Source organism: Orbicella faveolata, unplaced genomic scaffold (assembly GCF_042242905.1).
Source record: "Orbicella faveolata isolate gen_17 unplaced genomic scaffold, um_ofav_v1 contig_48, whole genome shotgun sequence".
In the NCBI taxonomy this organism is placed as follows: Eukaryota; Metazoa; Cnidaria; class Anthozoa; order Scleractinia; family Merulinidae; genus Orbicella; species Orbicella faveolata.
In genome coordinates, this window is record NW_028301578.1 from 9,053,377 (window position 1) to 9,079,185 (window position 25,809).

Consider the following 25,809-nt stretch of genomic DNA (forward strand, 5'->3'; position numbering starts at 1 on the left):
TTGCTGCCGCTACACTAAGACTTGCTAATCTCATTGACTGTTTCCTTCTTAACTGCACTAGATACGAATTTTCACTTCTCGTCATTCTTTCGCACTGCTCTCTTGTTTCTCCCCTCAAGTTCTGCTTTAAAGAAACCGTCTTGACGTACTTGTTACTGTATTGTCGTTGAAGAATTGTGCCATTTTTCAAGCATAAGCAACTCACTTGCTCTTTCTTCCGGCGAAAAGCTGCCAGGTCATCATAAAAACCTGTACCTTCCTTTTTTATTTTGTGCCAAAATGTTTGGTTAAAGTACTGGAGTAATTAATAACTCATCGGCTGCGTTCCATCGCTTGATATTGTCTTTAACTTCGTCGCTCAAGCCCACAACTCTCTCTTTGTCTTGTCTCTCGTTAGATTTAAAATAAAGAATATCATCTAATTCCCAGCAAAGCAAGCATTTTAGCAGCACGACTGACTCATCGACGTAATCTGTGATCATAACCAAGTCAAACTCCTTAGACAAAAATGCAATGTAATTGTTGATAGCTGTAACATTCTGGTGAAATTTGTAGGCCAATCCTAAATCGAATGACATGGGATTTCGAGCCAAGCGCGTAGATGCTGTTTTGAAAAAGTCTTTCAATTCGATACCAGTGCTAAAGAATGTTTCTAAAGCATTTCTGGGATCTCTGCCGAATCCATAAATATCGCCCAACCCCATATAGTTAAAAACCGACTCGTACTGGTCAACAGGGCTTCGGAGAATTGTCACGTATTTGGCAGTGGGCTTTGGAAAGAGATGATTCATCGGTTTTTGATTGTACCTGGTGTGACTGCAAAGAAAATTCAGTCGAGGTCTCTCTAAAGGCAATGTAAAAGAGACCTGAAAACGACGAGGCCAGACAATCAACGTGTTGCCACCAAACACAAAGGTAAGATTCCGTGAGTCGCCATAACGGAAAAAGATATTGGCGATTGTGGTGGAACCTGTTTTGTGCGTCTTGAGAAAGAGGACGTGTTCTCTGGGAGAGCACGTGTTTGCACTTTATCCACTGCTGTTTGTGTTTGCTACTGTTTCTTGTTGCCTGTTAAAACAAAATAAACTTGGTTGTAGAGTTGATAGCTTTTAATGTTTGTCAGTAAATACTTAAAAAGATTTTTTAAAATAGTTTTTAATTCTACCTCTGTTGGTTTGATGAAAGTCCTCTAAACCACCAACTCAATATTGGATCAATATAGATTTGTTTGATAGATGAATATATATTTTTAATATAATAAGTCACATTTTTCTCGCAGTTTGTCTGGTTCTCGCCTGTGATCTATTAGAGGTCAGACGACGCGCCATTGACGTCATCATTACAAAGTTCCCCCCCCCCCCCGTGTTTTAAAATGGTGGAAACTTAATTTGAAGATTTAGATAATATTTTATGTGACTGGGTGAACGATAAGCTACAAAAGAATCTTGTCGAGGCATTGAACTGGTACGAGAAGCAGGAAGAAGAAAGAAAAAGCTGTTTCTTTTTTAGAAAATGACTCAGAAAAAAATACTCGAGCAGTCACCGTCGGCAGTCGAGCGAGACTAAATTAAACACAAAATTGGTCTTAAAAAATAACTTTAAGGTAAGAAACCATTGCTTTGTCTCGAATTTTTAATTTCTTCAAAAAATTCTAGCACATGTGAAGATATCATTTTTGATAACATGTTCGGAAAATCGCCTCAAACGTCGTTATGTATTGTGATTATGTATTGTGATTATGTATTGTGATTATGTGTTTTGTTACATGGTCGCTTAATTCACGAAGGCGAAGTGAACATTGGTGAACATTCACTGAGACGACGTCGAGACGAATATTCACCAATATTCACTGAACCTGAGCCGAATAGTTTTTTACGTATGATTTCACACCTAAAAAGAGAGAATAACAGACTAAAAACATAAAAGCTGAGACGCAATTGTTCATGCAGCCGTAGTTTTATTCATAATAATAATCTTACATGTACATCGATTGTGAATTAATTCACTCGTCGAGTTCGGCGGTAAGCCAAACGAGTGAAACACTGCGAAAAATAAATTCATCTGGCATCTTTGTTTCATCGTTGATGACTTCATTCACAGTTGTCATCATCTAAAAATAAGTACGTTTAGTTTGAAGAAATATAAATTTCAGCGATCTATGTAACCACTGCTGGTTTACGATTCTTCATAATGCCTTGAATACGACTTCCTAGAAGGATTTTTGGTCGAATGGCGGGAGCATTCATTTTGAAAATGCTCCATCCTTTCAAATATGTACAATTATTAAATTCTCAGCCTCGGATAATGCAATTCTAGCTTTCTGATTGGTTCACTGGATCACGGTTACCAGCCATTATACCTGCGTTTGACCTTTTATGGAAATAAATGTGGTAAATGTTGCTCGGCATAAACTTTTTCGCGGGAAGCCAAGTTTTGTCGACAAAAAAATGATGAAAAAAAAAAAAAAAAACAGATTCGGTGAGCCATCTACAGATGAAATACAGGAAATTATGGACAATGCCGTCCCAGTAACAACAAAAAAGCCACAAAGTTCGAGATTAGATTAATTTAACGGTACGTATACGTTAAGTTTCTCTTAAAAGCTGCAAAATTAAAATATGACCGTCAAGATTTTACGCATTCATGAAGATTATGTAACAAAAACAATGTTTACCTTAACAGAATGGCTTGCTAGTCCAGGTGGCCCCAAATTTTTGAAACCGATATAAGAAATGTCAAAAGAAGAACTGAATGTTTGTTTGAAGTGGTTTTACACGTCTGCGAGGAAGAAAGACGACACCTATTTGCAAAAGTTCATTGACTAAATCCATTAGAGCCGCCAGTTGATCATTTTCTTCGCACGCCGCTGCACAACAAACCGTTTTCCATTATCGTAGACCAGGCAAATAAATTATTAGAGCATATGCATTTATAAAAGGCCTCAGGAAAACAGGCATCATTACTGGCGTAGTCCATAAGAAAACAATTTCCAATCAGCAGATGAGGAAAGTGTTCGACTTAAGCAAGCTCGGATCGGCCGAGAGCAAAAATTCCGCACAGCTACAGAGGACGACCTAGTTTCATCTCGGTCTCTTTTTTGGCCGACGAGGACGAGAGAACAACGACAGCTAGCGCCAACAATTCTTTCCTTGCGAAAAACACCTCGAGGAGTTCAGTGTTTTGAGCTGAACCGAAGAAAACCCGGTTCTTTACCACCCACGAAAAACCATCAGGGTGGCCTCGGAGATTCTGAATATGAATCTGACGCTAAGATAGTTTTTGTCCCTGACTCTGAATCTGCAGAATCTTGCCAACAGTGAGCTCCACACGTACAGTTCGAAATGCCAAGGCTTTCAAAGCAAGGGAATCCTGAAAGAGGTCTTGTCGAGAATAATTTTGTCACATGGCGATCAAAGGTTTCCGCAGCATCAACGGCAATGTGCAAATGCACAATTATTCGGCTCTTCTCCATGACTGGAACTTGAACGCTTTGCAAGCTTTCTGATCAGGGTTACATCTCCTTCATTTGATAGACGTTCCTTGAATTCTACTTGACTGCAATTTTATGCAGCAAATTCGCTTGCTTCGCTTTTAAATTTTTCATTCAACTAATTTTACAGACGGCGCGCGTGTCATGTGATTTCCCACTTGTTGTTGTTTTTGCCACGTCGACTTCCGGTCGTTTTGAAAAGCTAAAATCCAATAAAATTAAGCTGTAATTTCCAAGAATACAAACGCACCGAATTTAATAAAACAATTATTCCATTCGCGCTTGTTGGATATGAGATTGGTTATAGCCAACGCGCGCTCATGGAATAATTGTTAAATATCCCGGACTTGGAGTGATGTCTTCCGAATAAATGAACTCATTCAGCAACTGTCCGCCATGTTTACTTGACGAGATAACAAAGGTGGCAAGCTTAATAATCACCGCCTGGCGCAGTTAATATAACGTCATATAAGAACTCGCTCGACCAATCAGATCGCTGGAAACTCTTAGTGCAGCTCTGAAATTAAACTAATTTGCGTATTTGCGAAAATGATCATCGATGTTAATTGGACGTTTTGAACTGAGATGTCTCAAGTGGGTTAAAACTTGTTCTCCTCACTTCGACTATTGCAATCGCTACAGAAGACGTAATTGATTCCTGGGACTTCGTTGGCTGACCAGCTTCCATAATGGCGTTTCCCCTCTCCTTGGCCCCACATCCAAGATGCCTACAGAATTGGCCACGATGGCTTCTTTCTTGCATTCAGTTGTCATGCAGCTGTTTAATTTGACTTCCAACTTGTTTGGAAATAATTCAGGGGCTACTCTCTATAGTTGACTAAACTCAAAGGTGCACATATTTTTCAGGTTAGAGGTATTATAAAACTTAACAGGGCAGAGATTAATTTATTACATTCATTTATCCAATCAACCTACAAACCTCAGAACTCAGTTCACTTGGTTACGTAAACAAAAGTATATTACTGAATTTATCAGACCACGATGGAAGACGATGCTTTTTAGTTCCCAAAATCCTGACCTTCAAAGCAAGGCTACATGTGGAACCTTTGCTGTCAAAATGTTGTTGTTGGTGCCCCTCGGAACACCCACCATGTTAGTGCCCCTCGGAGGGGAACCGACATGGCGACTCCATACAAAGCTCTATAAATTTGGATGAAACACGGCGCGAGTGAAAAAACTGACCACACAGACGTAAATCTTGGCAAGGCTATTTAGTTTTCAATCGTCTATCATATCCCAGATTCTTGTTGTAATTTATCAAATGGTTATGATTTTTATTTTTGACTACGTGACAGTGCAAACCGCCAACAGAAACTTAATAGACCCTATTTATAAATGGCTGTCAATTTAAAGTTAGTTTGTATGCATTTAAATTACTAGCCCGACTAATCTCGTTCGAGAGTAAATATTCTTTTAAATTATCGACTCAAAAAGAGATTACTTGGGCTTATTTTAATACGTACTAAAGAATTTTTATTTTGCAGCAAGCTTCCCGTCGAAGCAGCTCAATTTTGTACGCCACACATGTACACATTGCGGACCTACTTTTGTAACAGTTAAAACAGGGGAAAATGCAGTTCGGTATTCAATTTACTAGTGTCTATTTTTTGGGACTGGCAAAAGTTATATAAACGGCTTTCACGTTTAACAGTAAATGGGGTATACACGTTTAGAAAACTTGCAACGGAACACCGTGTTAACCGAAAAATTTAACATATATTATTATATGCAATATTGTGATATACGCTGAACACTGATAACTTCAGCACAACAATTTCTTTAACGTGGATACGACAAGAAGTTTAATTGTATCTATAACGAAATTCTCGATCGTGATTGATTCTCCGCGCGCCTGTTTGCCACGTAATCGGCGCGCGATCACGTGAGTGTCCAACTACAGGTATCCAATTTTAACTTTTTTGTAATTGGACACCTGTAATTTGATACCCACGTGACTCGCACTTCAATTGCGTTCGCTTTAATGGCTTTCTTTGCGATGTTTCCTACAGTTTTAAAAACTTATGAAACGCGCTACATACGTTTTTGCTCAAAACAAGTTCTGAAAAGACATTTTGATTCCGAAATTTGTTATAGATACAATTAATTAGTAATTGGACCTCGTGTCTTTCAATTCAGGGAGTATTGAAGCTCGTAATTTCAAATCGGCCTCGCGCTCCGCGCTCGTCCGAGTTTTAAATCACTCGCGCGATTACTCCCTAAATTGTACTCCACTCGGTCCAATTACTATTATTTATCTTGCTTGATCAATAATTTCGATACAAAAAAAGAAGCGGTTTGAATTGATTGGATATAATTCAGCTATAAGTATCAATTTCTTGGCCTAAGAGTCAGGAGCTCGAAGGTTCTCATACTAAAAGCAATTAATGTCACAGACTGTATTTGTTTAGGTATAAGTTAGTCTATCATTTTTGAATTCACAATTAGCCGCTAGCTGTAATTTGCAATTTGGAAGGCGCGCGATCATATTAATCGTCTTAGGGCTCTTGGTTGGAAAACCAAGAGACAAGAATTATTTCACCTTTAATTAACTTCCAGGGAAAATTTGACCTCATCGTCAAAGAGGGTTTTCAGTGGCTTGGGCCATGGAAACAAACATTTAACAGTTGATTTTGAACGATCTGACTACGCACCGTAAACTTGAAGTTGACATCTAAGAAACGCATTGACGGAGTTTTTTTGATTAAGATGAAAAAATATAATGTTCACTTACTTTTCTGTCACCATACGATAGCGCTGTGTTTTCCAAAGATAGCCAAGTTCGTAAGTAAAAGACGCGATAAACAGAAGACCTGTCGCGCACGTGGCTAAAGCAAGAAGACTTCTCAAAGGAGTGAATCGACTCAGCTGCAAGGTCCCGGCATGACCGAACGGCATTACTGCGAAATTACGCTGAGGAATGGAGGGCTTTGTCCTGTTGCGAGGGGTAAGGTTGGAAAGTGTAACCGCTTGAAGAGCGAACACCGAACCATCTGGTCATGATAACGATGGCCTTGATACCGACCGATGGTTTATGATGATTGATAACTCGTCAAACCAAACTTTGACGGGTAGACGGTTTGCCATTAACTAATGAGACATAGAGGAATGGTTATGAAACGCGAAAAAGTTTTGTTGTTGTATATTTTCGTTCGCTTTTTTGTCTTGACCGTAAACAAAACACAATAGTTGTTTACTTCTGACAGTGGAACTAACCAATAGAAACCTTTTGATTACGTAATCCATGCATAGTGAATAAGTGCAAATCAAAAGATTGTGCACGCGTCGTGGATCTTCCAACATAAATCTTGGCATCTTTGTTTGCTCCTTTGATGTTTGTGGGGCTTCATAACCATGGATTCCTCTCAATTAACTATGATTAAACTCATTTTCACATAAAAAGTACCGCGCACGAGAGACTTGTACGATGGCCCAGAAGGCTCAGAGTTCAGTTGTGATTTTTCACAGTTCAGTTGTGATTTTTGAAACAGTTCTGTTGTGATTTTTCGGTTGGACGAAAGAGACTGGAACTTAACATAAGGGAACTGAGACAGGCGAGTGTTTTTCTCCCGCCATTTTGGAAGGCGGCAAAGTTGTCCTCTAGTTTGAGTTTGGCAGTGCTTGGCGTTTTAAACGATGGATGCTATAATAAGGCAAACCGTCCGAGAGGAAATAACACGTCAGGGTGAATCTGCCTCTACGAGTTCTAAAGCAGCGACCCGTGAACCAAACCAAGCAACGGTAAGCCTACTGTCTGGATTGCTCGACCGCATCAGAGGTCAGTCAAGAGGGAAAAAAAGAAAGACCAATAAAGAACATCGAATCCAAGTTCGCTGGATTCATTACGACAAGAAGTCAGAAGTTTTTGTTCCTGTTCGTCAGAAGAATGGTGGCGCAAATCGGTTCGTTGCTTATATTGCGTCGGAACCTCCCACAGTTGAAGACCTGAAGCAAAAAGCCACTGCAATGTTTTTCCCTGGCGGGAAAAGTGCTTTCGCTGGCTCTGTTGACGACATGCTCCTAGATATTTGCGACACAACCCAAACGGCCATTATTCGATTTCCTGGTGAAGTAACTATTGAAAGTTATTTAAAGGAAAATGGACTCTATCCGTCGACAACTTACCTCTATCTAAGATTACAGCGCCAAGACACATTCTTTTCACAACTTAAAGCAGACGAGGAAAATTTTCAACGGCCAGTCAACCTGAATACTTCGCAGGTAGCATCAGATGCTGATAAGCGCGTTGTTTGTTTATTATGTAGCTCTACGTATTTGGAAGGTGAAGAATGCATTCGATGTGAGCAGAACAGAGAATATGAGGTTTCTAGGATCGCTGATGGGGGGAATCCATATACTACAGAAATCCCAGAAACACCAGAAAACCCAGTTTTACTAACTATGGATGGAATAAGATTTAGGCGGGTAGCCTTACTATCAAATGGTGGGGCTGAAACAGAGGGAGAAGGATCGCATAGCAATGTGGCTGTTGAAACCAGTTACCCAAGGCTTACAAATGAAGAGAATTGCAGTCGTGATGAAGGCTCTGTAAAGCAGGATTCTCCATGTCCCTCTTCATCAAGATATCTTCCAGAGAGAGTTCTCACAGTTCAAGGATCGTGCATAACAACTGAATTTATCGAACGTTTTAAAGACCCAAGTGTAATGAACTGTAATATTGATTTTAAAGTGACAAATGAAAAGGGAGAGTTTGAACAAAATGTGGGTGTTGGGGTAATTTGTGAAGTGTGCACTTTATTCTGGAGTGACTTTTCTATCTCCATGACTATAGGAGAGAGAGAAAGGGTTCCTTTTGTTAGACATAACCACTTTGTTGAGGAGTTTGAGGCTGTAAAGAGAATTTTAGTTTAAGGGTTTGTGTCTGTCCCCTATTTTCCCTCCTTTTTGTCAAAGGCTTTTTTATGCTACTGCCTCTTTGGCAACCAAGTTCCAGATTCCATGTTTGTTGATTCATTTACAAAATACCTATTCCCAGTGGAGGAAGAGTTCGTTGTAGAAATTATAAGGAAGAATCATCTTCCAGATGATGATGAATTTACTGATTTTCTTGAAAGATTCAAGTGTCGAAGTGTGGTTACCACTGAAAACCTTAGCCAAGTAATTCCTGAAATTTCCAAGCAGGAACTAGTTCAGAAACCACATCTCATGATTTCATCTTTGCAACCTTTTGTACAGCAGTTGAAACAGTATCTCCAGTTCCAAAATATTTCAGCCGTTGAGGGCTGAAATAGATCGTCTTAAACCTACAACGAAAAAGGTGCTATCTTGTCTCACCTCAAATCTACAAAGTGAAGGAGAGAGAGATGCATTTAAATTTTTTCAGCGATTTGTAATAGGTCTGGAGATGCCAAAACTCCTACAGTTTTTGCGATTTACAACAGCTATGGATATTATGATTGACAAGAAGATAGAAGTAAGTGCGAGGGCTTGAGTGCAAGACCCATTGCCCACACCTGTGGGCCCCTTTTGGAAATTCCATCCACACATGCTAACTTTGTGGAATTGAGGGAAATCGTCATGAACATTCTTAATCGGGACAACTGGGAAATGGATATTATATGAAAGAAACTCTATTGGCCTAGGTTATTGATCAATGTTTTTCTGTTACAAACTAACTGTCGAAGGGTTGAATCATGCCCTGTAAATAACAGGCTATTTAATTAAAATGCACAAAATTGGTGTCTGAAATGACCTAGAATCTCCATTTTTTTGTGTTCTCAACTAAGTACTGTTGCAGTTTTAACGAAGACAGCCTCAGAACCAGAGGTCTGTGTCAGCAGCCGTGTTTTCAAGCTGGGAAGAATGTTGTGTTAGTCTGTTGTATTTTAGGTAGAAGTTCTGATTTCAGGGAGAGATTGGGGGTCTTGGGAGGAGGTGATTTTGTGCAAGAAAAATTTTAAAATGCTGAGATTTCGGGCTAAGGAAAGTAGCATGCATTGAACATTTTGTTAAGATCCAAGACAATTTTTTTTAATTGTCAAAGTTTACTTTAAGTTGTTGACATAATAAGTGTTTGAGTTCTAGCTTTTGTCAGTTCCAGTTCACACACCAACCCAGTTATGTACGTATTTAGCCTTTCTGTCGAGGAAAGGGTTGTTGTTATTCATCGGGCGGGTAGCTGTTCCATCAGTGGTCCGCTGTTGTACCGTTCTCCGTGTTTTTTTGATCGTGGGCATCCATGCTTCAGGAATGTCAATTACGCTATCCCTGTTGATGTTCTTAGGGTGAAGTCTTATGTGAATAGCTTCCTTGATCCTACGTGTGTACCAGTGAGGATCTCGATCAATAAACTTGACCTCATTCGAGATAGGATAGTGGCCGGTCTCGTGGGTGTGTTCAGAAACGGCGGAGGTCTGGGTTTGGGCGAGTCGTATATCCCGGTCGTGTTCTTTGATCCTCTCCTGCATAGATCTCCCTGTTTCCTCGATGTAGACTATGCCGCACTCACAGGGAATCCTGTAGACAACACCATCTTGTTTAGCCGGGTTGAGGTGTCCTTTGGTCGCACTAAGTGTGACCGAAGTGTCGTGTCGGACTTAAAGACGGTGCGAATGCCTTGTTGTTCTAGGCAGCGGCGGAGAGACTCCGAAACTCCTTGGACCTAAGGTAAAACGGTGGTGGATTTAAATTCCGCGACGGGCTCTCTTCTTGGGGTTGTTTGTGCCTGAAGAAGACTAGCAGTGAGCAGTCAAAACGTCGCGGTCTACACCTCAAGTGACTACATCGTGAGACAAACGATAATACACTTTATTATTAGCCTTTCTCTTCAACTGTTGTAGTTTAATGTGACAATCGATCAAAACTTTAAATAGTTAAATGTAGTCAAATTACGAGAGGGAAGCTTTGTTATCTGTTTCATGCAAATGATATCAAATTAAACCTGGTTTAGATCGTCGAAGTTTAGAAAATAATGTGCGAAAGGACAAAAATTAACACCCTGGGACGGGTTGTTAACCTACGATTAAAAATTCACCGAAGTATTAATTTTCCTTCGTTAGAAATGTTTTTTCATTGCTCATGTTTTGTGTAGTTTGAGATCACTCAATATAAGCCGGAAATCAACCTTACACAAAAGTTACAGAACTAAAAAACATAATTCTCGCTTATACTGGGTTAGCTTAATCTGGCTTTGAACAACAAATAACTTTGCGCGGCCCAATCAAACGAAAAAACAAAGTAAAGCAGAACTAACTTAGCGAGTTAAACTAATACACATTGTAAATTATAGCAAAGTCCTTCCTAGTTCCTGTTGAGCCATCATGGTAGAAATCTCTATGAGCGCACGGCCGTGCGTTTATAACATGACGTGTGCAGTTTCATTTTAGCTGCAAACTTTCCGTGGAGTTAAAATGCGAGTTCCTTTTATCTAAGCTTCGGCAAAGTGAGCATCATTCTGAATAATACAAACCCTACTTCGAGCCTTTGAATTTTGCCAAGATGTTCACTAAAGCTAAGATGTTCACTAAAACTCGAGTGTTTTGACTTTGTTTGCATACATTTTCTTAATAATTATATCGAAGAAGCAAATTCTGCATTGACAATTTTAGAAACCAGACAAGGCGTTTTCGTTAATTATTGCTCCACTGATTTTGGCGCGTATTTAACCAGGCATTGGGATAATTTGTTTTCCGTCACCGTGCAGTGAGAACTTTGAAGTCAACCACAAACAAAACATGTTTTAGCGCCCAAGTTGTTGTTGTCGCTATGTTATAAAAAAAAGGTTCATGGTTTTAGCTGTGCATGTGTCGAGTTATGGATATACTTGGGAAGTTTCAAGAGCACTAAAGAAGCTAGAGTTGCTCTTAGCTGCGCCTCGAGCAACTCTTACGCTTCTCTCCTGCTCTCCAAACTTCCCGCAAGCATCCATAACTCGATATACGCACGCTAAGCATAGAGCAATTCTTAACTACCAAACAGACAAACAAACAAAGAAAAAAAAAATAAGCAAGCAAAAGACTGCTGCTTTTTGCTTCAGTCTTTGATCGTGGCTAAAAACTGCATGCACAATACCGGGCCACTTTTAAAGGTGCATACATGCATATTTAGTGGCTCGCTTGGTTCGGCAGTAAAAAAAAAGAACCGGGAATAATCTAATGATATGCGTTAAGTCCTATGTCTACCTATTCAGTGGCTAGTTTGGCTCGGCAGTGAATGAAAGAATGAGCAATAATCTACAGGTATATATGCGTTAAGTTCCACGTCTATGTATTTAGTAGCCCGTTTGGCTCCGTAGTGGATCACAAAGGAGCAAACGAGCCAAACGATCGTTTCGTTCTTAAATACGCTAGATACAAATTTTCGCTTCTTGTCATTCTTTTGCATTGCTCTCTTGTTTCTGCCCTCAAGTTCTGCTTTAAAGAAACAGCCTTGACGTACTTGTCACGGTAATGCCGTTGAAGAATTGTTCCATTTGTCAAGCATAAGCGACTGATTTGTTCTTTCCTCCGGCGAAAAGCTGCCAGGTCATCATAAAAATCTTTACCTTCCTTTTCTATTTTGTGCCAAAACGTTTGGTTAAAGTACTGGAACAATAACTCATCGGCTGCGTTCCATCGCTTGATATTGTCCTTAACTTGGTCAGTCAAACCCACAGCTCTCTCTTTGTCTTGTCTCTCGTTAGATTTAAAATAAAGAATATCATCTAATTCCCAGCAAAGCAAGCGTTTTAGCAGCACGACTGACTCATCGAAGTAATCTGTGATCATAACCAAGTCAAACTCCTTATCCAAAAATGCGATGTAGTTATTGATAGCTGTAACATTCTGGTGAAATTTGTAGGCCAATCCTAAATCGAATGACATGGGATTTCGGGCCAAGCGCGTAGATGCTGTTTTGAAAAAGTCTTTCAATTCGATACCAGTGCTAAGGAATGTTTCTAAAGCACTTCTGGGATCTCTGCCGAATCCATAAATATCGCCCAACCCCATATAGTTAAAAACCGACTCGTACTGGTCAACAGGGCTTCGGAGAATTGTCACGTATTTGGCAGTGGGCTTTGGAAAGAGATAATTCATCGGTTTTTGATTGTACCTGGTGTGACTGCAAAGAAAGTGCGGTCGAGGTCTCTCTAAAGGCAACGAAAAAGACACCTGAAAGCGACGAGGCCAGCCAATCAGCGTGTCTTGACCAAGTACAAAGGTAAGACTCCGTGAGTCGCCATAACGGAAAAAGATATTGGCGATTGTGGTGGAACCTGTTTTGTGCGTCTTGAGAAAGAGGACGTGTTGTATGGGAGAGCACGTGTTTGCACTTGTTCCACTGCTGTTTGTGTTTTCTACTGTTTTTCGTTGCCTGTTAAAAGAAAATAAACTTGGTTGAAGAGTTTATGGTTTATAATGTTTTAATTCGAAAAACCACAGGTCATTGCTATTCATGAGCTATCCATGGTTATCCTACTGGAAATTGAATAGCTATACTATTGGAATTTTTGTAAATAAAAGAGACGATATGATGCAATATCTTTAAAACTATAAGAAGTCGTATTAAGTGATTTAATGAGGTGATGAAATATATTTAAATGGTTTATTAGTTTGAAAGTAATAATTTTATAATTAATGATTCAAATTTACTATACATAATTTGTAATCTGATTATTAATTCACCCTTTTTTCTTTTCTGTTCGCAAAACACTGAAATGGTTAATAATAGTGTATTGGTCTTACTTCACATAGATATCAGAGCATCTGAGTTTTCAACTATAGGCAGTAAAAACCATGCACGCAATATGCAATATACGTTTCACAATAGTCAAGACAGTGATGACCAAGCCTGTTGGTCATCCTTGCAGATTAATGTTACAGTAAAAAAGCCGCATATAAGAACCTAGTGGTGTAAGAACCTGTTGGCATCTGCCATTTTAATACCCAAAAATATGAGAAGCTGTTTAGCCGAGCAAGATCTGGGTTACACTTAAATTAGGATAAACATTTTAGCCTTGGAGTGAGACTTTGAGATTGCAAATTTACAGTTACAAAAAATAATAATAATAATTATGATAATGATAATGATAATGATAAGGATAAGGATAAGGATAAGGATAAGGATAATAATAATGATAATGATAATGATAATGATAATGATAATGAAAATGAAAATGATAATGATAATGATAATGAAAATGATAATGATAGTGATAATGATAATGATAATAATACAATTGTGAATAACTGCTGTATGCTCAAGGACCAAATGGTTCAAACCTATGTTTATTTATTTTCTAGTACTCAACTAATTCATCTCCTTCATAGAAATTAAAAACCTAATTAAAAACCCACATAGCCTAAATTGCCAATGATTGCCCCCAAAATACAAGAACCTATTTTTCCAGACTTCAAAACATGTAGCTCCTTACAAGCTCGTTTTTACTGTATTCATGTTGCAATGTGCCAATATGTTACATTAAACGAGTAGTGATTGAACAAAACAACATTCAATTCTTGATCATTGTAATGCTGTGTACATCACACAAACATCCTTTTGGCCATATTTTGGATCAGAAACCAAGCAGACAGGAATGCCAAAGCTTACTTGAGAAAAGATAAGTACTACAAGAACTGATCAAAATGAATAATTTTTACATTTTTCAAAAGAAGACAAACAGCTTGCTGGGATAAGCATAGGGATTTTGAAAAGTTAAAAACACGTGAAATGATGACCAGTTAAATCTGATACAGAAAATCTAGCATACGTTTCAATACATAACTTTGACAGAATGCACTGGATGGAAAAGTTCTATGCTTATCCCACAGAACGTACTCAAAACAACAAATCCCGAAGATTTTAGCTCAATTGAATACATCCTTCTCAAGATATCTTTTCTGGAAGGCGAAAATAACTCGTTTTGAGAAAACGAGCTTTAAACTTACAGTAACAGTACTTGTCAAAATAAAACTTCAATACCTTAAGATTCGAGTTCCGTAAAAAAACAAAACTTCGAATTTCTTTCAGAATTTTAGGTTAAGTCCCGCCTTAAGAGCTGAAAACATCGCTAAATAGCTAATAATCAAAAGTTAGGGGAGACAAATTACTTCTTTTAGTGCTATTTAGGGGTTTCGAATTTATAACGTTGAATAATAATATACATGAAAAAATTACTCAATTCTGATTGGCTCAGAGCAGTGCAGTTCAAGTGTAACACCAGTGCAAAAAGAGTAACAACAGTGCAAAACGTGTAACACCAGTGCAAATTTCACATCATAATTCTGGATTATGATTGGCTGAAAGACAATCGGGAATTTTCTAAGCCAATGATATCACGAAAAATGATGAGGACAATTTTGAGCGGAAACTTGGAAAAAAAGTTTTCTCGAATGGAAAAAAAGGCTTCAAAAAAGATATTCCGACACTTTCTCCACGCAAATTTTTTCAAGTTTATAATATCAATAAGTAATCATATAGTTTTTCTCGTTCAAATTGCACTCGCCGAAGCGGCTCCTGCAATTTCGGCTTTTTGAAAAACTCATTTGTGCAAATGAATTCCAAATTGAACTCGAAACCGTATGATTACCTACACTTACAGTCAGCGTCAACAGAAACAACATGAATGATTTTGTTCAGTCCCGCCACTCCTTAAGTCAAGTCAAGTCAAGTCATCTTCATTTAGGCAGGGTAGCCCCATCAGTAATAGGCTGGTATCAAAAGGGGCCCTTCGTAAAATTAAGACTACATGATAAAAAATTCAGAATTTAAAAATTACCGCAAAGTTATGTACAAGGAGTTTAAAAATTATTATAAAAAGGAAATTACATATCTATGAGGTACAATTTTTCTAGATCAATACAATAAAAGAGAACAATCAAAGTATATCTAAGTATTATATTGATGTAAAACTCAAGGCTAAAATGAGAACTAAGAGAGTTCTTAAAAAATGGAAAGCGACGTGGCCTCTTTTACTGATGTGAGTAAATCATTAAAAAGAACCGCGCCTGAAAATCTAAATCTAAATCTGCATTATATTCTCATGCTTTTTCATTCTCTTCAATTCCCCTTACTCCACACTCGGGTTGCACCTTCAGTTACTTCTAGTTACGTTGAAGCGTCCGTTCGTTTGCCGGTTTACTGATTTTCCAATTTTCTAGCCAAAGTTTAGAAACGGTAGTTAAATGTCAGTGCTTCTGCATGCATTACGTGCCGTTTATTTTTGCGTTCCTAGAACACAGTTCTTAATCTTGGGTGTCCTGTTGTTTTAAGGATGATTTCTTTTGAGAGTTTTTCGTCGAATTTCTGTATTTTCTGCGCCATTTTGAATGATGTCATATGTCATAGTCATATGTGCAAAAGACCATCGCGCACCTTGTGGTTTTCGTTGAAGTCGGAGCAAGTCTGAGCATACTAAAGCTAGAGACTACCGCGTAGTTCAAAGTTTATTTTATATATTCGGGAACACGACTTTGAATCGCCTTGGCTTTGGGATGTTAACCATGAACAGCTATATTTCTTTGGCTGTAGTTTAATTGCATTTGTTGATTAGTCCAGTCGCGACAGATTGCTCAGTCTTTATCGGGTCGAATATTGATCGCTCGAATATTGTTTGGAATCGGTGCCGGAAAAGTAGTCTTAAGGCAAGATCCATAAGAGTGAGCCTGAATCAAGGAACGACAATGTGAAAATACTGTCTATACTTTTATTCACCAGGGGAAATATTCGAATTAGTCACACGGAGTTTGCTGACGATAAACAAGGACGCGATGGCAAATATTTGCCTATATTTGTGCTTCCAGCTTAGAATAATGTACGTGAAAATATATACTTTTACAAATTAGCTTTTACGCTTAAAAAAATTACCAGGTAATGTGAAAATATTTAGCACCAAATAAGGTCAATAATTTTGAAACACCTCAGTTCAAGTCACCTAATTAACGTTGACAATCACTCTATATTCGCAAATTAGTTCGACCAACTCATGCGGTATATAGATAAATACTAATCAATAATCAAAGATTATGAGTGCGTTCGACGCCGTCACTTTAATATAAATACCTTAAATGATTTCACCAGCTGACTTTCAACCTCTTTCTATTGCTAAAATCGACATTTTTCATCAGCAATCGAGGATTTACAGACAGATATAACAGAGCAGTCAAAAACCATGCCAGTGAATAGAATCCCTGTGTAAACTACGATTTGTTGATACGTTGCGTGCGGCGCCAGTTTCCGCGTAGCCTCACAGAAATATTGACCTTATTTCGTACTAAGTATTTTCACATTAACTGGTAATTTGTTTAAGCGTAAAAGCTAAGTTGTAAAGGTATATTTTTTTACGTGCATTATTCTAGACTGGAAGCACAAATATAAGAAAACATTTGCAATCGCGTGCTCGTTTATCGTAAACAAACTCCGTGCGACTGATTCAAAGGAGCGATTTTACAATACTGGGCCACTTATTAACATATCCCTCATCACTCCTAAGAACGAAGCATATAGGAACAAAAGAAACCATTCAAATTAAATGTGGTGTAAATGAATGGCTCGGTATCCTACAATCTAGCCTTCAGAGTACTTTTCCACCGATTCCAAACAAGACAAACAAATGCAATATTCGACCGGATCTGTCGCGACTGGAACTAATCAACAAATGCAGTCAAACTACAGCTAATAAAATATAGCTGTTCCTACAGTAAACATCGCAAAGCCAAGGCGATTCAAAGTCGAGTTCTTAAAGGTATAAAATAAACTGTAAACCAGGAGGTAGTGTTTAAATAGCCGCTTTAATATGCTCAGACCTGCTCAGGTTACAACGCATATAACGTATGACATATAACGTCTTTCAAAATCGCGCTGAAAATGCAGACGTTCGACGAAAAACTGTCAAAATAGGTTGAAAGCACAGGACGCCCAAGATTATGATCTGCGTTCTGCGAACGCAGTTACACTAATGACTTCGGCACAGCAATTTCCTTAACACGGATAAGAGAACAAGTTAATCTCGTTCGACCAATAATTTCGATATAAAAATTAAGGTACAGCTTTGGATTGATTGGAAATAATTCAGTTAAAGATCTTCATCTCATGGCTAGAACGTTCTCCTACAACCAGACAAACGTCACAGACTGTATTTGATTGGGTAGTACTTGTCTTAAAATCTTTGAATTTATAATTAGCTGCTAGCTGTAAATTACAAGTACATGTAGGTTTCGGAAGGCACGCGAGAGTATTTATCGCCTTAGGGCTCTTGGTTTATAACCAAGAGATGAGAATTATTTCACCTGCACTGATTAACTGACGATGAGGGAAAAGTTGACCTCATAGTCGAAGAAGGCTTTCAGTGGGTTCGAGCCAGGCAAAACAGATATTTCTCAGTCGATTTGAACGATCTAGTTATGCATTTGTCCACACGTATCCGGATATTTTTGAATCCGCAACTTTTTTTTTCCGAATTAAAAAATTTCTCCGTTCACAAGTAGCGTATTCAAATCGAATTCGCCTGTCCACACGCATCCGATGGTATCCAGATTCACCCTAGAGAAACTAGGCCTACACGTTTTTCCGCCATATTGGTTTATTGTTCGGTAAGAGACTGGATACGATTTTGCTACGTCGTCGGATTTCAAAATATCCGGATTTACCATCCACACGTCATCGGATTCGTTGCGGATTTATTTTTTCCACTGTGGAGAGTGGATTCAAAAATATCCGGCTCCGCTGCCGAATTCGCCGGATGCGTGTGGACAACAGCAGTACCCGGAAAGAAAAAGTTGCGGATTCAAGAATATCCGGATCCTTGTGGACGGGGCCTAAGACACGAAAAAAAATGAGAAAGATTTTTTAATTAACATGAAAAACATAATGTTAACTTACTCTTCTGTCACCATAGGATAGCGCCATGTTTTCCAAATGTAGCTGAGTTCGTGAGTAAAAGACGCTATAAACAGAAGGCTTATGGCGCACGTGGATAAAGCAAGAAGTCTTCTCGAATGAATGAACCGTCTCACGTGCAAGCTCCAGACACGAACGGACGACATTGTTGCGAAATTACGCCGAAGACGTAGGACCACAACTTCATCAGTAATGTTAGTTACTGTTGCGTGTCACCCTCATAAAACAAAGTCTGTTACTTGCTTATTTACTAGAGGGCTTTGTCCCGCTGCAGGGAGGAGTAAGCCGCTTAAAGACAACTGTAAGAAGCGAACATCGCACCGTCTGCCGAACCGTCTGGTCATGATAACAATGGTGTCGCTACCTGTCCTAATCGTGATTTATAACTCTTCAAACCAAATTTTGACGAGTGGACATATTTGAGTGGGATTCGTTATGAAACAAAGGCAAGCGATAATAGAAAGGCTATGAAGTGTCATAGTCAGAGAAAACCGGGCAGGACCAAAATACCGAGATCGGCCCTTACCTTCACCTTTACACAGTATAAAAGCTATCCGATAAGATTGAAAACCACGACATTTACCGAGGTAGGCGTTCGTGTTTTTTTTCGAAATGTATCTCCACATCATGACTTTGGCCTCTCAAGGAGTTTAAAATTCGAGTTTAAATTGGCCGAAATTTCGGGCAACTTTAGGTGAGCCTGAAAAATACCTTGTACAAATTCCAGAAACTCGGCATTTTATTGACACGGACATCTTTGTGATAGTCTTTTACACTGTTATCAATATCCAGTTTAGTTAAAATTGGAATCTACACGCAAATTGGAGCAATTGATCTCGTAAAGTCCAATAAAAATCATTAGTCACAAGTAGTTAGCGTCAAACTTTTAGCGAAGAATATCATTTGTCACTCATGAGTTACTGAATTAAGACTTGATTGATGATTTGTTATATCTCTCAGTTAGTACGCGTGCTGTGATTTGTGATTTAATTATGTATCGTGAAACTAAAATCAAAAAAAAAAAAAAAAATCACTATGGTATATCATTACGGACACAGGGCTCAACCCATTGAACTCATCAAAACTTCAAGCAATCATGTGTAGCTGAGCGCGGGAAAACATGAGCAAGCAATTTACGTTTATTTTTTATTATTTTTTTTTCCGACTCTCAAATGCAGATTACTTTATTTTAGTTTATTATAATTAACATTATTTTTTTGATACACACTTTATTGCAAGTAACACGGGACTCATATCATACTACATTTAACTACATTTAACTACATTACAATACCTTACACTTCATTAGAAGTAAATTGCATTAAACAACTTTGTACTGTGTTACAGTTTTAATTTGCACTGCCTTCTACTTTTTCTTTTTTGACACTAAATTATAGCATTAATAATATGCATGAAAAACATCACTCGATTCTGATTGGCTGAGAGCAGTGCAGTTCAAGTGTAACACAAATGCAAAAAGTGTAACACCAGTGCAAATTACACATCGTAATTCTAGATTATGACTGGCCTGAACGACAATAGGAGATTTTCTAAGGCATTGATATCACTTTAAAATGATGAAATTTTGTGTGGAAACTTTGAAAAATGTGTTTTTCGAATGTTTTTTCACGCGACTTTTTTCATGTTTATATTATTGATAAGTAATCATACAGTTTTTCTCGTTTAATTTGGAATTAATTTGCACTTGCGAGTTTTTCAAAATGCTGAAGTTGCACTCATACGACTTCACCCGTACGACTTCAGCTTTTTGAAAAACTCACTCGTGCAAATTAATTCCAAGTTGAACTCGAAACCGTATGATTACCTATGATAGTGATAATGATGATGACGATGATGATCATGATGGTGGTGGTGGTGGTGTGATGATGATAAAATACACATGGGCATACTCACTCAAAAATAAAATAAAATAAAATGAAATAAGATAAAACAAAATAAAATAATATAAAATGAAATAATACAAAATAAACAAAAACACTTGACGAATTCTACTCAAACTGAGTTGTTGTTATTAACCGTGCTAGTCGTAACCTTTTTATGCCATAACTTACTTATAACCTATCTGGACTTACTTGAGGTTTTATTTCCCTATTGGCGTAAAATTCTTCAATACGATACTTTTCTTTCCAAGTTTTTACATAAAATTCTTTAAACGTAATTCTTTAGAACTTCTTTATGTTGTGTTGCTACTGTTAGTGCTACTTATCCTTCCTTATATGCCTAACCCGAATATATGATATGATATGATATGATATTATAAGCTAAGATATGATGATATGATATATGATATGATATGACATGACATGACATGACATGACATGTCATGATATGAGTGCTTCTTGAGTGCTCTACCGCTTTCTAAGTGCTTTAAATAAAACAGAGCACAGTCGAGGCTTCTTTATTTGTTTTATGATAAAGAATCAGATAATTTCCCCACGCATTCGGCTGAATTTTCAAACCAAACTTTATTTTCCAAATGAGTAAAAATGGCGTCAGCATGCACTGTTCTCTGATAAAGCACGCTAAAATAAGCCAATCACAATCCTTGTTAGAACTGCTCAAATAATTTGATTGGCTAACGAAGCGACAGCTGTCAATCACAAACTGTACTTCAGCGAAGCTTTCAGTTTCCAGTAGTTTGAGCGGCTTTCCAGAGAAGAACGATGCCTTCAAAGTTCGCTTTTTAGTTAATTTTAAATACGGATCTAAAGGTAGGTAAAGGTTTATAGTCCAGAGGAATCCGGTCGTATTGTGGCCAATGGAAACGTGCACTTTTCCAGTGGAAATTACGAAACGAGGAGCTCAAAGCTTGCGGATGATCATGAAAATGCGAAATGCCGAGTTGAATTTGAAAGGAGCTACAGTCATTTACGGCTTGTAGCCGCATGCAGCAAGATTGCCCGAACTAGCGTAAAAGTTAGAAAGACTAAACTGCTCCCACTGGTTCTACTCCGAGCACAGAAGAGAATATCAGAGCAAGCTTTGAACTGACCGCTCGTCGTTCACTTTGCTGAGCTGACCGGAGAACGAGCGTTACTACACTGCATGTAAGTGCTGTTTGAGCAGTTGAGCATTTTTTACTAAAATAAAGCTTCTAATCATAAACAGAGACAGTTCAATTGCGGTTTTCTGTCGTTGTTTTACTTCTTAAGTATAATTTCTGCCTTCGTAACAAATATAATGTCTTTTATCGAAGCGCTGTTTAGGCTGAGAATTTGTTTATTTCGCTACGTGTTTTGTGGGCGGGAATCTAGCAAAACTTGTTATTTTAGTACAGTTTTAACACTATTGTTGCTAACAATGGTATCTGTGAGCCATATTTACTGCAGACAAATAGTTCGTTTCCATTACGTTTGTCTGAGTCACAGGGGATGTTTAATTTGGGTCAAATTTGTCCAATTTCCGAAGCAAAAATTTGGAAGCCAACTTACCGTCATCAACCCGTGCTCTGATAAAGCACGCTGTTTCAGCTAATCAGAGCGCGCGTTATATGGAAACTTTATTATAAGATATGATATGATATGATATGATATGATAGTATATTACATATATATCGGTCATGAAACGTTTTGATTGGTATACCATGGATAATTATTCAACGTTTCATTTGACATTTTTCAGCACCCAAACGGGCCCTTAGGCAAATGTGTATATCAAGAGAATAAAAGCGACAAGCGGGACATTCCATGCTACATACTACGAGCTGCATAACTCTCTTATATCATGGCATAGAATATACAGTGGCCAACACAATCCATGCGTCATACGGGGTTCGCATAGTGGGAAGCCGGGTTGGATGCAATAATGTCGAATATACAACGGTTTTCCCGCGTTCTGATTAGCTTATTTTCTATAGCATGGTATAAATATACATATGTTCTTAACTAGCGAACGAAAATACTCCCATGTGGATTAATCACATTTTTCAAGTTGTTTTCCTGGCTTAATCCACATGGATCATGGATGGGCCAAAAATTCTTTAGACAACCATCAAAATGATAGAAAAGGCCTTCTGCTATGAATTTTGGTTCACAGGTTTCGCTCGGCGCAATGGTAAGCATGCGGGTACCTTCATAGAGACACGTGCCAGTTACGTTCCCTACCACCGCGCAGACGGCATTTCCTTGTCGCCAATCAACCAAGCTTCCACCCAACGAATAGCAAGCCCACCAGTTGTCAATGTTGCTTTTGATCAGTATCTCTGAGCCAATTTGTTTCCAACGCGAGAAGTCCATGGCGTTGTAGTCTGTTTCACTCAGTGGAGTAGTTGTCGAGATGGGGACATCTACTCCCAGGGTAGCTGGCCAGTTGGGTCTGGGAGTAACTGCGTTTGATTTATCTGTGAAGTGACTATAATTAGCGAATGTATAGCTCCACACTAGAGTCCATCCTCCTCCGTCAGTGTCCATGTCACAGTAAGCCTGGAAAGCGTCGTTCTCAGATTCATAACCTGGATCTATCCAATAAACACCCGAAGACAATTGTGGATTCCAATAGCTAAGTAACCAGCACGAACTAAGGACGCGTGGTTGAGTAGTATCTATAGAGAGAATGCAGTGACGTATGTCATTTATGCAGTAACAAAGGTTTATGTGGTGTGCACTTTATCTAGATGCCTGAAGAGACCAAGACTTTAACAAGAGTGTTTTTCACGAATTCTAGCGGAAGGGTTAGATTTCTCCTGCAGTGTAGGATCGGAGTTTTACTTAATAACTGCTGTTTATGTAGGAATCAGTGGTTACGGTTTGCTCTTTTCAGTAACCATTCCGTAAGCGATTGCATTCGTATTTACCTAACCTCCTCAGACTCCTTACAGAAAATGAAATCTATAAGAGTGGTTTGCAGAACTCATCACAAATTGAGGAGATATAAGAAATACGTTTAGCTAGAGCTTACCCTGTGAAGTAGGAATTTCGTCAGAGTCGCTCTGAAAACCATAGGATGCCGGAGGTTCTGCTGAAACAACCTGAAAAGAAAAAAATACACGTGAGTTACCGATTAGCTGACTTACAGCTCCACCGGCTGACCGACCGCCTCAGGGAACAACCAGCTGACCGGCTGCCTGAGTGACTGGCTGATTGATCATCTGACTAATGAATTTGAAAAACACACAAACGAATGAACGAACGCGAAAAAAACAAAACAAAACAAAACAAAACAAAAAACAAAAAAAACAAAAAAAGCACCGTAGCTCTTATAGTCTAGACCTAAATAAACATTTAAACAATTAACCTTTTTTTATTTAGAGCTGACCTGAGCACCTTAGTAGAAAATGTAATTAATTCTTATGCTTTTGGTTAACGTTAGACCACTTAAGGGTTGCAGACCGTTTAATCAGGTTGGTATATCATTTCTTTGCATGCTTATACCCTTTATATATATGGCTGAGAAAACTACTGCTTTGTGATTGGCTAAGAGCAGGCCAATTTATCGCTAATTGTTAATTTGCTGTGCACTACAGTCCAATTGACAAGCGTGTTCGCAATTTTCTCAGCCGGTCATATAGTAAATGAGAATCGTATGAAAGCTCGAGCAATTGAGGATTTGCATTACTCGTGATATTTGAAAGTTCTTTTAAATTTCACTCGCCTAAACTGCTCGTGCAATTTTCAGGGAATTTTCAAATATCACTAGTAATGTAAATGCTTAATTGTACTGCATTCATACGATTACCAATACTAATTATAATTATTTTCTCCCCTGCTGCAACCCCTGGAAAAAGCAATTAATATAAAGTCTTCTTTGTTCCTGACTGACACACCTTTTCTACGTAGGAAGAACCTTTTTGTTTTAAAAGCCTGTCCGGATACATCTTTCTTGTTTCTCTGTGTAGTGAACAGGTCTCTCCACCCGTGATATAATTTGCACTTTTACAAACGGCCTTCCTTGCACACATCTGGGAACAGGAAAACAACGAGTCGACCCTTCGAATCCAAAAAGCATCTTCATCTACGAAGAAAGAGTCTTCTTCGATTTCAAAGAAAACGCCAAACTCCTCTGTTTTGAGCATTGTTGTGAATGACAATATGGCAAGAACTGCGCTCAACATCTACCAAGGAAAAAGAAAATGAAAAATAAAATAAGAGTCAAACAGCAAACGTAATAAGACTCTAGAACAAAGAAAAACAAAAGGAGTTCGCAATACTTATAAAGGGTGATGTTATTGCTACTAGTAACTACTTACTATTCTCCTATTTGTCAAGTGATATGTTTTTGTGGCGATGTCAAGCTCAACTGAGGGGAAGCAATCTCTTGGTAGCTGTGTCAATTGGTTTGATGAATTTGCACTTCCGCAATAAACCAGTTTTACTGGATTTTTCTTAATTCGTAATGACTTTATATTGTCCACTTTACGATTTTTTTTCCCCAAACTTTTAATGTATTTCCGCATTTAGAGAACGAATATCAAAACAATGACATAAATAAAATAATTGTTTCAGTGTTAGTCCCGGCACTTTTCATCTCTTAAAACCTCAATAAAACCTAATGTGCTTCGTCACTCGTTGGAAATCTCTCTCAAATGGCATAAAATGTTTCGAAAAACCATTTTCAACCGTAATTACGTTTAACTTACGATGAAAATCTCCTATTCCTAAAATTTAAAATATAACCTACTTTCCGTTTTCAATATTTTTATATGGACCATTTTCACTGAGGAAATTAAAGCGAGTCAGCAGGAACGAGGCACTTAGACGAAATGACAGCTGGTATTTTGGTGAGGATTTTCATTCTTTGAGTCAGAACTTTGAGCAGTGGATTTCAAATTAGATTCCCAAGTTAGGGTTTTGAGTCCGGGACTCGAGTCGGGATCGGGAGTCTAAATTTCGAGCTGTAATCGACTAGTTTACACTTCTACTTACATTGGTTTCTACTGTTGTTTGTCGTGGTTAGTTTTCAATCTAGTTTGCTTGCGGTGCGTCACTCCTGTTTGCTCGCGGTTACATGTAGCTTTCACTCCGACTTGCTTGCGGTCATCTTCCACTCTACATCTGGTTTGATTTACTTGCGTGGTTAGATCTAACTTGTTGGTTAGGGTAACATGCGTAATTGCAGTAAATAATTGTATTATCAATATACATGAATATTTGTTCGATTAAAATATAAAGTCTTAGTAAGCGAGAACAGTTGTACACGAATACTTAGAAATGATTTTTTTTTTTCGTGGCAAGTTTCTTAATTACGTATCTCCATATCTTATCTTAACCGTAAATCTCTTTCCGAAACTGAAAAAAAAAAAAAAAAAAAAAAATCCAGGCCTAGACGGATACGAACTCAAAATCCTTGCAATATCGGTGCAGTGCTCTATCAACTAGGCTATCAAGCCAATTGGGCATTGGTCTCGTTGTGAGTTCGTAATATAGACATACCCCTATGGCTAGAAGGTAAAAAAGGTAGTGGATATATAAAAGATCATTTGCAGTTGAACTGGGAAGAAAGGTCAAAGG

The 25,809-nt window shown here is 38.3% G+C and overlaps 2 protein-coding genes and 1 pseudogene across 2 annotated transcripts; 1 reads left to right on the plus strand and 2 right to left on the minus strand.

Moving 5' to 3' along the window:
* The first annotated feature begins 6,119 nt into the window (after positions 1-6,119).
* LOC149096412 (uncharacterized) lies at positions 6,120-9,604 on the plus strand (annotated as a pseudogene).
* Positions 9,605-10,255: 651 nt separating this feature from the next.
* On the minus strand, positions 10,256-18,678 carry LOC149096413 (galactose-3-O-sulfotransferase 2-like). Its single transcript, XM_089280707.1, has 2 exons — positions 18,326-18,678; positions 10,256-12,820 (listed from the first exon to the last, which is right to left on the minus strand). The coding sequence occupies exons 1-2, from the start codon at positions 18,487-18,489 to the stop codon at positions 11,767-11,769; spliced, it is 1,218 nt and encodes a 405-aa protein (XP_089136833.1). The 5' UTR covers positions 18,490-18,678; the 3' UTR covers positions 10,256-11,766.
* An 803-nt stretch (positions 18,679-19,481) lies between these two features.
* Positions 19,482-22,844, minus strand: LOC149096414 (uncharacterized). Its single transcript, XM_089280736.1, has one exon. It carries the CDS (start codon positions 22,771-22,773, stop codon positions 22,249-22,251), a length of 525 nt encoding a protein of 174 aa, XP_089136862.1. The 5' UTR covers positions 22,774-22,844; the 3' UTR covers positions 19,482-22,248.
* Positions 22,845-25,809: the final 2,965 nt, after the last annotated feature.